The sequence below is a fragment of the Ischnura elegans genome, chromosome 7, assembly GCF_921293095.1.
Source record: "Ischnura elegans chromosome 7, ioIscEleg1.1, whole genome shotgun sequence".
NCBI classification, from domain to species: Eukaryota; Metazoa; Arthropoda; class Insecta; order Odonata; family Coenagrionidae; genus Ischnura; species Ischnura elegans.
Window position 1 is genome coordinate 115,942,014 of NC_060252.1, and position 12,006 is coordinate 115,954,019.

General features: G+C 38.1%; 1 protein-coding gene across 1 annotated transcript in view; it reads left to right on the plus strand.

The window, feature by feature from the left end:
• The window catches only part of LOC124161993 (sensory neuron membrane protein 1-like), a 120,883-nt gene extending 109,455 nt beyond the window's left edge, over nucleotides 1-11,428 (plus strand). The window contains exons 9-10 of the mRNA XM_046538301.1: nucleotides 8,223-8,360; nucleotides 9,819-11,428. Of these exons, the coding sequence (XP_046394257.1) occupies nucleotides 8,223-8,360; nucleotides 9,819-9,932 (252 nt within the window). The 3' untranslated portion in view covers nucleotides 9,933-11,428. The remainder of the gene's footprint in view (nucleotides 1-8,222; nucleotides 8,361-9,818) is intronic.
• Nucleotides 11,429-12,006: the final 578 nt, after the last annotated feature.

A 12,006-nucleotide genomic window follows, 5' to 3' on the forward strand; every position in this document is an offset into this window, starting at 1 on the left:
CCGAAGGCGCTGTCTCGCTGTCCCGGTGAATTTCTTCACCCTAACCAGCCAGATTACATTGAATATATTTGGTGCGCAATTGTCTGTGATGTGGGGGTGGTGTTTTGTTTGTGTGAGCTGAAACTTACAACTAATGAGGATTTATACATATACATATTTTTGATATAATACATTGGTTCATTAAAAAAAATATAGATTTTCCTGACATTGATATAACATGGTTTTAAGAGCTATATTTAATTTTGATGATGCATATGGATTCTTTTGTCTTTATTCATTTCTTTGGATAAAGTATTTATCTTTATATATATATATATATATATATATATATATATATATATAAAGATAAATACTTTATACAAATACGAAATACAATTTTACGAAATACAAATATTTTTCCAATACATTGTGTATATATATATACACAATGTATTGGAAAATACGAAATGCACGTGGCACGTAATATAAATAGTTCAAGTTAATGTCGTAACACACAGAGACACAAAAAAGAAACACTCACACTGAATAAATAAACTTGTGAAGCTATCGAAGCACTTCAGGCTTCTTCGTCAGCTGAAGAATGAATGGTGAGGAAAGGAGAGGGTATATATATATATATATATATATATGTATTAAATTCTTTTTTGTATTTTGTATATTATTTTTTGTTATTATTTTTTATTTATATATTTTTATTTATCTTTTCCAATCTTTTGTATTTTTTTTCCATGATTTTTTCTTTATATTTTGTTTATATATTTTTTTTTCATCATCATCATTTACATTGATTTGGAGTGCACAAAAAAAGTTATATAGGATACCTTCAATATAATATTACAGTGGGAGACTATTCTACAAGAGAGAAAGACATAGGAAAGACTCATAGACGAGTGATTTGTTGAGGCAGTTTGTATGTGGTGGGGATAGTTGGATCATAATCCTATATGTTTGTGATTGATGTGTTTTTAGTCGTCCCGAGTCTGGACTTAAAGTTAATCGCTAATTTGGTGATGAATGTGTTAATGGCGGGAAGGTTATGTTTGGACCGTACATCGGACATTCTGACCAACCTGGATTGGTGGAGGAGTTGGCGTAGGGTTTTGTTTTGGAAAACTTCCAGCTTGTCTCTTATATTTTTGGATAAAGCAAATATCTCGCAGCCGTACAGAAGGACTGGGCGGATTGTTGAGGTGTACAGTCTCACTCTGTGATTATGAGAGAGAGGTGAGGATTTAGAGCATAGTGAGGCAATTGCCTGCCTAACAGCCAATGCCTTGCCGGTGCAGTATTTTAGGTGGGGTCGGTAGGAAAGTTTTTCGTCTAGCAAGACTCCGAGGAATTTGTGGGTGGGTGCTCTTGGTATTCTATTCTTGTTTATGTAAGGTGATGTCTGTGGAGGAAATTTACGTCTTTCTGAGAAGTGTATATGAGTGCTTTTTGCGGCGTTTATTTGTATTTTCCAGGTGTGTGTCCATTTGTTTATGAGTTTCAGGTGGGTGTTGAGTTTGTTAATGTTTGTGTCTCCCCGCCGAGACGTCGCTGCTATAGCGGTGTCATCGGCGTACATGTGTAGGGTAGTGTTTGATGTGTGTGGCATGTCGTTGACGAATAGTGTGAATAAAAGCGGACTTAGAATGGATCCTAGAGGAACGCCAGCTTCCATTGGCCGTAGGGAGGAGTGGGTTTAAGCTTCGGCGACTAGGAACTGCCTTTTTTGTAGATATTTTTTGATGAACAGGATGTCAGGAAGGGGGAATTTAAGTTGTTGTAGTTTGAATAGGAGGCCATTGTGCCAAAACTTGTCGAAGGCGCGCGCAACGTCCAAGAACACCGCGTCCGTTGATAGGCGGCGGTTAAAGCTATGGCTGATTTTTTCTACTAGCCGTAGGATTTGGTGTATGGCAGAAGTGCTTCTCCTGAAGCCGTGTTGTTCAGGTCTGATTATTTTGTTGTCTGTGGAAAAGAACTCGAGGCGGCGTAGGACTAGGATTTCTAGGATTTTGGACAGGTTAGAGAGGAGGGAAATCGGACGGGAGTTACCTGGGACTTTTGGGTCTTTCCCGGGTTTGGGAAGTAAAATTACCTTTGCTTTTTTCCAGGAGGATGGGAAGTGTGGAAGGGTGAAGCAAAGGTTGAATAGGTTGGATGGAAGAATAGGGAACTTTGGGCATCGACCGGCATATCTGAGTTGGGAGTTGCTAATATTATCTAGGCCGGGAGCTTTTTTTGTTGAAAGAGAGTTTAGAATAGAAAGGATGTCAGAGGGAGTGGAAAGAGTGATTTTAGCGATGGAACAGGAAGGGAGGTTGTCCACATATTTATTGACCGCCTCTTCAACTGGAGAGACAGACTTGTTAAGGGACATTGTGCTTTGTAAATGGTCTGCCTGAATTTCTACTTTTTTGCTGGGATCAAAAATTAGAGTTTGGTTTAAAGAAATTGGATGAAACATATTTTTCTCAGATTTTTTTAATGATTTAACTGTCTTCCAGATTGATTTAGTATTTATAGGAGCAGGGTTGTCAAAAGTTAGTTGTTTTATGTGATTTTCCCAGTTGCGGCGGCTGATGATGCTTATTTCCTTTTTGATTTCGTTAGAGAGACGGTTGTAGGTGGTTTTGTACTCTGGTGCACGGTGCTTTTGCCATAGCCGACGGGCGATGTTGCGGCGCTTAATAAGTTCGACCAGGAATTGGGGGAATTTGGCGTGGTCCTTTTGTCGAGGAGTGAAGGAGCGAGAGGCCAGTTCTTTGGCTGAGGTTAAGGCGGAGGTGATTTTGTTCACCTGATTTTCTATCATTACAGGTGTTGGGTCTGTGATTGGGTTTATTGTAGAGAGGGACTCGTTGAGATGGACTATGAATTTGTCCCAGTCTGTGACGTTCATTACTGGGGGGGTAGTTGGCTGGTTATGCAAGGGAAGGGAGAATTTTAAAGGGAGGTGGTCTGAGGTGAAGGAATAGATTACTAATGGACCTGGTTATTGCCGGGCTTATATACACCGTTGGGGCGGTCAAGTTGTCTTGCGATTGGTCAGTTTTAGGTGTCCTTCCTCCTCTCAGCTTACTCATTCTTTTGGTCATGGGATTCCATGATTTGCTGAGGTTGAAACCCACGTATCTATTCATTTTATTATTTGTGATTAGTATTTCGATGGCCTCTTTTGTAGGACGGTCCCAATATCCCTTTGCCTTGCAGAGGATTTTGGTTTCAATGAACTTGATGTTATGGTTGTACTTATTTAATGCAGTGGTCCGCTACGGCAGATTTCTGTAGAGTATCCAAGCCTAATGCACCGTTTGTGCTCTGATATCCTGGTTTCAAGTTATTCCAATTTCCCCAATGTAGCTATCTCCGCATTCATAGGGTATGTGGTAGACGCCAGAGGTCTTGAGTCCCATTTTGTCTTTAATATTCACAAGTTGGCTCCGCAGTTTTTCTGGTGGCTTATTATTGCCTCAATGTTGCGTTGCGTCGCCCATTTCAACGAAGTGCAGTGTTGGCTTCACTTTTTCACCAAACGCATCGCAAATGAGGAGAGCCTGCCGCAAGAAATAATTCACTTGCGAACTACCTTCCAACGGAACGGCTATGTGATTAAAGTAATCATGATGACCCTTAAGAGGATCTTCCAAGATCAACGTATAACAAAAGAGTTTTTGGCCCCTGGAGATAAAGACAAAGCCAAGCTCATTGCCAAGGCTACACTTCCATATGTTTCCACCATCTCGAGGAAATTGTCTCGCATTCTCAGGAAACGCAGCAATGAGACAATTCACAAGCCACCGGAATTAATACAAGCTTGAATATCTTCATATATCTTTATAATGAATTGGATGTTTCACCTCAATTTTCAATTCAATTAGTAAATTATACAACCAAAGCAGTTCTGCAGTAGCTGAAGCAAGGGCATAAAACTCAACTTCAGTTGATGAAAGTGCAACTGTGCGCTGTTTTCTTGAAGCTCAAACGATTGCATCTCCAACAACTTTGAAAATATAGCCTGACACAGACTTTCTGTCATCATGATTAGGATAGTCTGCATCAGCATAACCGACAACATTGCTATCATCAGTGGCGGCTGGTGGTAATTGATCTAGGGTGTGCATTAGAGCAGATATAGGATGATTTGATTATATTATGTTAATACTAATCCATGAGCGTCATATTTCGTCGCAATAGAATACATTGCAAGCAAAACCACTGGTATATTCTACCCTTAAAATTGCATGAACAGAAATAATATTAGCATGCATGAAAATAATTAAATGGGTGAAATTCATTCTCCTTTCCTTACACAACCCTAAGAGGAAGTAGTGTAGAAAACGGCCATACAGATGACTCTAGACGCGGACTAGGATCCTGGGTGCAGGTAGTGTAGGTGTCGGCTACACCACTACACTACCTGCGAGTCACTCACCAAAAATATGCGCGTGCGCACTCGCATCGTTTAATTTTAATCCTTCAGGAGGTATCTTATAGATATCTTCTTTCAGCATTTCATTCAAAAAAGCGTTACTTACGTCCAACTGATGGGTATACATATTTTTATGATTGATTGCACTTAACGGAATTCTAAGTGATGACAGTCTTGCTACAGGTGCATATGTCTCTGTATAATCTATAACTTTTTTTCTGTGAACATCCCTTTGCCTCTAATCTGGCTTTATGTCTAATTATTTCTCCATTAACATCTCTTTTTCGAGCAAAAACCCACTTACATTTAATCGGTTTTCTATCTGGTGGACATTGAACTAATTCCCAAGTTTTAGTTTTATGAAGTGCCCCAGCCAGCACAACGTTGTAAATAGAACAAAATATGTATAAAATTTCTGGATGGAACAGAAAAATCTTATACATTAAGAGAAAATATATACGTACATTTTGCAGAAAAGTTCGATAAAATTTAGAGAAATCGAAGGGAAAGATTTCCTAAATACGACAGAAATAGTTTCTCTTACAGGTAGAAAGACGCCGCGTAGTGGCCGTAAAGTGAACTAACGGTGACTTCAAAGTACACTACCGCCATACACCTAGCAAGTCCATACCAAAAACAAGGTCGAAGGGCTCCGCACTTCATCAATACTACAAAACGACCGTTGTCAGCAGGCCTTTAAATATGTATGGGAGATTAGGAAGTGGAGGCCATGGATCATCGACGGCTCTTGTCTAGGAATAGAGTTTTCTTGTTAATGAAAGAGTCCGTTTCCCTACTTAAAACGCACGATTTAAGTCCATTTTCTGCAGTAGTATATGGAATGCACTCAAAGAAAGAAACCCTTCAGTTCACCTCTTGCAGTGCCCAGCGATTGCTTAATAAGAGTCATTAGTAGCAATATTTATTAATTTTACATTCTGGTGATTATTTTCTATCACTATTATATCTATTATCTGTATATAAAAGTGAATGAGACCATATTGCATCCACACGCTTGCCGCGTCGCCGTACTCTCCGCCGCCGCCGGCCAGAGCCGGAGTCGACCGCACGCTCGAAAAAACGATTTAAAATTTGGGGTTGCAAGTTGGTGCAAGGTTTTACTTTAGATCCACAATGCAGAAGCTTCATATAACGACGTGGTATCAGTCACTTGGTGGAAGTCCGTGGCAATATCTACTTTTTCTCTACGTTTATGTAAATAAAAGGGCTGAAAACAGGCTCCGCCATTTTGTTATACAGCTATGGTTGTAAATGAAACAAAGTCTTTAAAAACCCTTCAAATGGAAGAAAAAGAAGTGTCAATGAAGATGGTGTAACGATTGGTCCATAAAACTCTTCATGAAACCACTGCACGAGGATAAAGTTGGCAATTTCGAGAAAAAATCGAGGTTGGTCATTTTTCGCTAAATGTTTCATCTTTGACCTCACATATATTATTAACGTAATAATACAGGAGACAAATAATCTGGAAAGTTATGCACAATTTAGTTGAGAATATATATGCGAAGTTTCAACTTCCTACCTCAAAAAAAATCGTTTTTGAGATTTGACCAGCTTTCTCCGATTTTATCACACTGTGCGGCGCAATCGTTGAGTCCATTATATGGATTTTTAGGGAAATCGTAATGTTTCTTTGGAAAAAATGAAGAAATAAGACTAATATAGCATGCTAAGTGTGTGCAGTGTATGTAAGTGTAGACATCTGTAATTTAGTCTCACTTTTAGCGATTTATCCTCGACTACAGCTGAGTCTGAATAAATGTTCGCATCTAACCACCGCCCGTGTCGGGCGGTTGGACATTCACGCACATAACTTGATAGGAGAGGCGGGGAGGCAAATTGGGGCAGGATTTTTCAATTGATAACAAAAGTTGACACTTTATTTTATAATGTGGTGCTAAACACTTCGTGAAGCAAAGTGAAAAACGTAAATTTTTTCTCTACATTATGTTAAAAATACGTGAAAATAGGACATTTTAATTGTTTAAATAAAAGTAATAAAATTATCGCTAGAATAAAAAATTTCACTGCAATGGATTCTTAAAAATTTCATTCTTATTCTAGAATGATTTTAATTTAATCATTTTAAAACACAACGCCACACAAGCAAAAAACTTATGTAATAAAAAAAATGGGAAAAAATTTTGAGATCATTTTTAATTCAATTGACAGAAGTCTCCTGCTTTAAAATTAATGAGTTATAAATAAATTTATTTCAGTAATGTGGTCACTGATCATTCTATAACATGAAAATGTTACTGCTTTTTCCAAATTAAACAGTGAAAAAAAAATCAATTTTGGCCAGCTTTTTTCGATTTCAGCCCACTGTGCACCATATGACCTCCAAGATAATTAAGATAGGTCTTTTAGCTACTCGTGTGCTCCCAAATCCTTGATCTTCTTCCACATTCTCAGTTTCACTATCGCTTTCTCCTAAATTTTCATTCTTACTCTCATTCCAGAGTTCTATTTCTATATTTTCTAGTATAATTTTCCCCATCAAATTTAGTCCTATTTTAACTAAACATAACATCATCTGCCGAGATCACTTAATTCTCAGTTAAACTCCACAAGCTAAACCCATTGGGGCAATAACCTATAAAAATACATTTCATAGTCTTTTCATCAAATTTTCCTATTTGTTCATTTTTGTTCTTTTTCGCATAGGCTACACAACCAAAAACTCTATTTTCCCAAATTTTGACGAGTGCCATGCCATAGTTACGCTGGAACTTCAAATATTCTTAAAGAATCAATAGCCTTAGTCGGTATTATATCAATTTAATACACAGCTGTTAAATCTGGTTCATTCCATAAAGATTTCTTTAAGTTGCTGCCAATTAATATATACCTAGCCTTGTTTTTTTCTGTTCATACGTTTAGCTACTCCATTTAATTGAGGGATCGGAAGCTCCCATTGTTCCCAAGAATCCCTTGTTCCTCAAAGAATTTAATTAATTTTTCATTTACATATTCCCCACAATTATCACGTCTTAACTGAACTACTTTACAATTGAATCTACTTGTTGCCATTGCAACATACTGTTTTACAAATCCTGCAGCTTCTGATTTCTCCTTAAGTCCATATGTGACACAAAAATGTGTAAAATCATCAACAAAACTGATCAAATATCTGACTCCATTATAGGCAGTTGGAGTAATACGGCCAGTAAAATCAGAAAGAATTCCTTCTAGTTCCCTTGTTGCTCTTTCTCTGGTTTGCGTACGTGAAACACTAAATTGTTTTCCTGAAAGACAAATTTCACACAAATCTTGATATTCATTATCAATGGAATCAATGCCATCCACACATTTATAGGATAGACCCATGCCACCTCGGAACGCCACCGCTTTTTGTCCACGACTATTAGACAGATGAACTCGCTGAAATCGCAGCTAACCTCTATATCTAGCGGTTGAGCCACCGTCCGCAATGCGGTTGACGCACTCGGTGGTTTAATGCTCAGCCGCGAGTAATGCCATAACTAGACGAATAAATTTATATTGCTTGATTGTGTTATCAGTTACAGTGTAATCATTTCGACTCTTGTTGAACGGACAAGACAACTAAAATTTATAATTACTCCATATATTTTTATATTGTCTGTCTTCATAGAAGGTAAAACATTTGCTCGAGAGAATACTACTATCATCCAATTCCACGGTTTCCATGGCCTCCAGAGTAAATAATCAAAATTCTGTGCGTTTCACGGGGACATTAAAAATAAGCATGACCAAATAATTCGAAAACTTTCTGACCATATTATTCTCTTTATTCCTCCAGAGCATGAGTCTGGAGCCCAAATTTACGAACCTTATCAACGAGAATTTGTTCGACGTAATTCACCTGCTCTCCGTCATCCAGTGGGGCACTACGGCGCTGGGAGTCATGGTCATCGTCACCGCTCTAGTCGTATCACGGGTAAGTCATAGCACGCGTCGTCATCAGTCAGTTAAGATCACAAATATATCAATGCAATTGGAAGCCCACCAGGTCCGAAATGAGCGTGAAATTAATAAAGAAAATTTTTCCTAAGGTTCATCTTCTTGTTGCCGTACACAATCAGCGCATTGGCTGCTCAAGTATTGCTCTCTTTCCCGTTGAAATTGGTCCCCAGTATCTCTCATTGCAATCCAATATTTTATGTTTTGTGCCCATGAACATTTTCTTCTCTTCCTTCAACCCTCCCTTCCAAGTTCAGTCTGAGGATTTCAAACTTTTCCTTCTCGCAATGTTGCCAACATATGAGATTTTCCTCTTCTCAATTAACTTCCATTGAGAGCGAACATGGCCTGTTCTTCGCAGGACCTGAATGTTTGAAACTCTCTTGAACTTTGCAATTTTGAGCAGCAGTCTTAAGAACCACATATCTGTTGCTTCATCTTTTCATTGATGATTTCTTAATCACTCCAGTTTCCTATCTATGCAATAAGACTGGTATTACATGGAACTGCACCGCTTTTACTCCAAGATCAAATGGAGTGTGTCTATGGGTCATTATATTATTTTCCTAGTTATTGGAATTTTGTTTTAGCTATGCCGCATCGAATTTTAATTTCTTTGTCACAATCAACGAATAAATTAATCAATGATGCCTTCCTGGATGTAATATGCCATCACACCTCTTAAAGGTACTATGCAGGGGATATCTTGGCCCCATGAAAGCACGGTCATTTATTAAATATTCTGTATTATTAAGGCATTAAATAAGTTTATGAGAGCGTAGGCTTGATTTTTTTAGAATGAGTCTTACTTCTGATACTTATCGCATACATTTGTGAGGTGAAGCCAAACTATGAAATTGCCCCTTGTAATGATGTGCTTCTGGTGTGTCACCTTGTTATGGTTTGAAAGGTTAGTCAGTAACCGCTAAATTTTAAAATCACTGGTAAGGTGAAATATTCCTCTTGCCGTCGTTTTGTAATTTGCGGATCGAGAATTTTCAATTTATAAGCATGTTACTAAAACCATTCGAATTCTTGACCAAATTTGAAATGTTAATGAATCATTGAAGGAATTGCTTTTTGGTAAATAATTACAATTTCAATTTTTGGAGTGAAGTATTCGAGTTTATGCGCTGGAACTTCGAGTAATACGTGTGAATGCTTAAGAATTCTCAAGATGCGAATTAGGAGATGATCCCCGAAGATACGTGGATAATTGTGTGGCACGTCAGCAAGAAGATTGAATCTTTTAAATTGTGAGCTATTTCTAAAAAAAACAAGGAATATTATTATTTTAGACGAATATAAAATAGTTATCAATGAAAGCCCTTACCCTTGTGTCTACCCCTGTTTTCACGCTACATTCAATTTCAACGGATGCCTTCCATTTCTCTGATGTATGACTGACCCTGAAATCTTAATTCCGTCGACGCAGGGCCGGTGGAACAATACGTCCGCGAACGCGGAAGACAAGAAGATGAGGGAGGCCAATCAGCTGCCCACCTTCGAGCTTTCCCCTGAAGACGGATCCACGGATCGCTACGGCTAGCCAATCGGAGGCAAGCAAGGGGAGATGGACGGAGGAAAAGCATCAAAAGACTGTCTTTTTTTATTTTGTACCATCGAAATGTTCTATCGAGCGCTTTGTGTATGGTTATGCTATGTTGGGTGTGGTTGTGCAGTGGGTTGGGAGAGGAAAAGTGGACGTGTTGTCGTCATTTCCTCTCTCAATACTCTGCGCGAATCAATCAAAATATTCCTCGCAACTTACGGAGACATAGTCGACTAATCACATCTTTCTGCCCAACTCCAAGGTTGCTCCTTGGATGTATTTTCTCTATACGATTCCCTGGGTAGAAACTCGTCACTTTTCCCTTTCGTGTCATGTCTTTCGAAATATTTACTGCCTCCAGTAGCAATTAAAAATTCACATAAAGCCTCACACTTCAGAGGATTATTTACGATGATTTTTCAATATCCCATTTGTACCATCGTTACCTGTGGGGTACTCAATAGCACTCAGACTGCTATCGAAGATTCTCGTATGGGCTGTGCTGATTGAATGTCTTTCCACAGATTCCTTCATCGATATTTGCCTACAACTCACTTCAAATTGCGAACGATTTCCTTTGCAGTTTGCTTAAGATTTCAGTCCTAAAAAATGAGACATAAGTTTAAATGACGGGATTGCCCGTGTGCATGGGAGATATATCTTTTGGCGCGTAGTTTTCATGAAAATCAGGTTTTACAGATAGGTAGTAATATTCGTAATATTTTTCCGAAAATAATAGAATCATTGTTTTTTGAGAAGCAAAATAAAATCCGACTTATTATGATATTGTTTGGCCAACATAAATATTTCATACTGATGAGTGAATTTAATTATTTTGAAACCATTAGCACCCTGATACATTGAGCTATTGTTTATCTTTCTTATTTAAGGTATCGCCATGAATGCCCTTTTGCGAGAAATTTATAAAAATGAATTTTCGGTTACAAATAAGCGATACGCATAAGAGCACTTGCTTAAAATAAGAGTAAGAGTTAATTAATAAAATACAAATTACTTAGGCTGGTAGCCATGACATAACAATTCATCCTAAACACTGAGCATAAAACATCGTCTTTTTTATTAAACGATAGAAAAGTATGAAATTAAGTTTATCTGCTGAGGGCATTCGTATTCGGAACTTCTTTTTCAAAACTAAATGTTAACACTATAATTTTCTTGTATGGTAATACGTATACCTCAGGCCCTCCCGTTCAACAGGAGTCCTAAAGAACTGTCTTCGACTGGTATAGGGTTTCATCCTGGAGAAATTTCAGAGTATTAAAACCAATATTTTGTCATTGCTGCCCCAACTATGTACTTGTGAAATTACCTGAAGCTTTCTAAGGTCACCCTTTATATAGAAAGAAACCGCGTAAAATTTAATTGAATGAAACTGATACTTTCTTTACTCGTGCAAGGTTCTAAAAAGTGTGAAATGGAGTTATTTTTACGTTGATGTCGAATTTATTTATTAATAAAATTGTTGAATTTTATTTGTTTTTTTCCTTGAGTTGGGTATCAAAAATATCTCCTGTCAACATAATTGTTTTTTTTGGGGAGCCTGTTAGCATTTGAAGAAACCATCAGTCATCATCATCATCGTTAGTACACAATCCGAGGATTGATTTGACGCAGCTCTCCACTCCTATTTTCTGTCCGCGAGCCTTTTCGCAGTGTCGCATTTCTTCTCTTTCACATCCTTGACAACCCTTTGTCCTATGTAACTCATTCGGAGTCCTCCCTTGTCCTTCTTCCCTTCCATTTGTCCATCTGCGATTTTTTTCATCAGGCCATCATGTCTCATAATTTGATTTGATTTGCTTCTTTTGCCTGGCCAATATGAGGCAACAATCCGGCCCCCTCATCCTCTGGACCAGGGCTCTCTTCACAAGGTTACAAATACGGAAATGAACGAATACAGTCATCAGTAAAAAATTAATATGATGGTAGATAATTTATATTAATATGTAGTTAGGCTGTTGGATCATCTTCGTCCTTGACCAGTCGCGTCTCTAGTTATCCGACGGGGCGTTAAATGAGCGGGAAAATGTGCATTTAATAAGTGGTCACG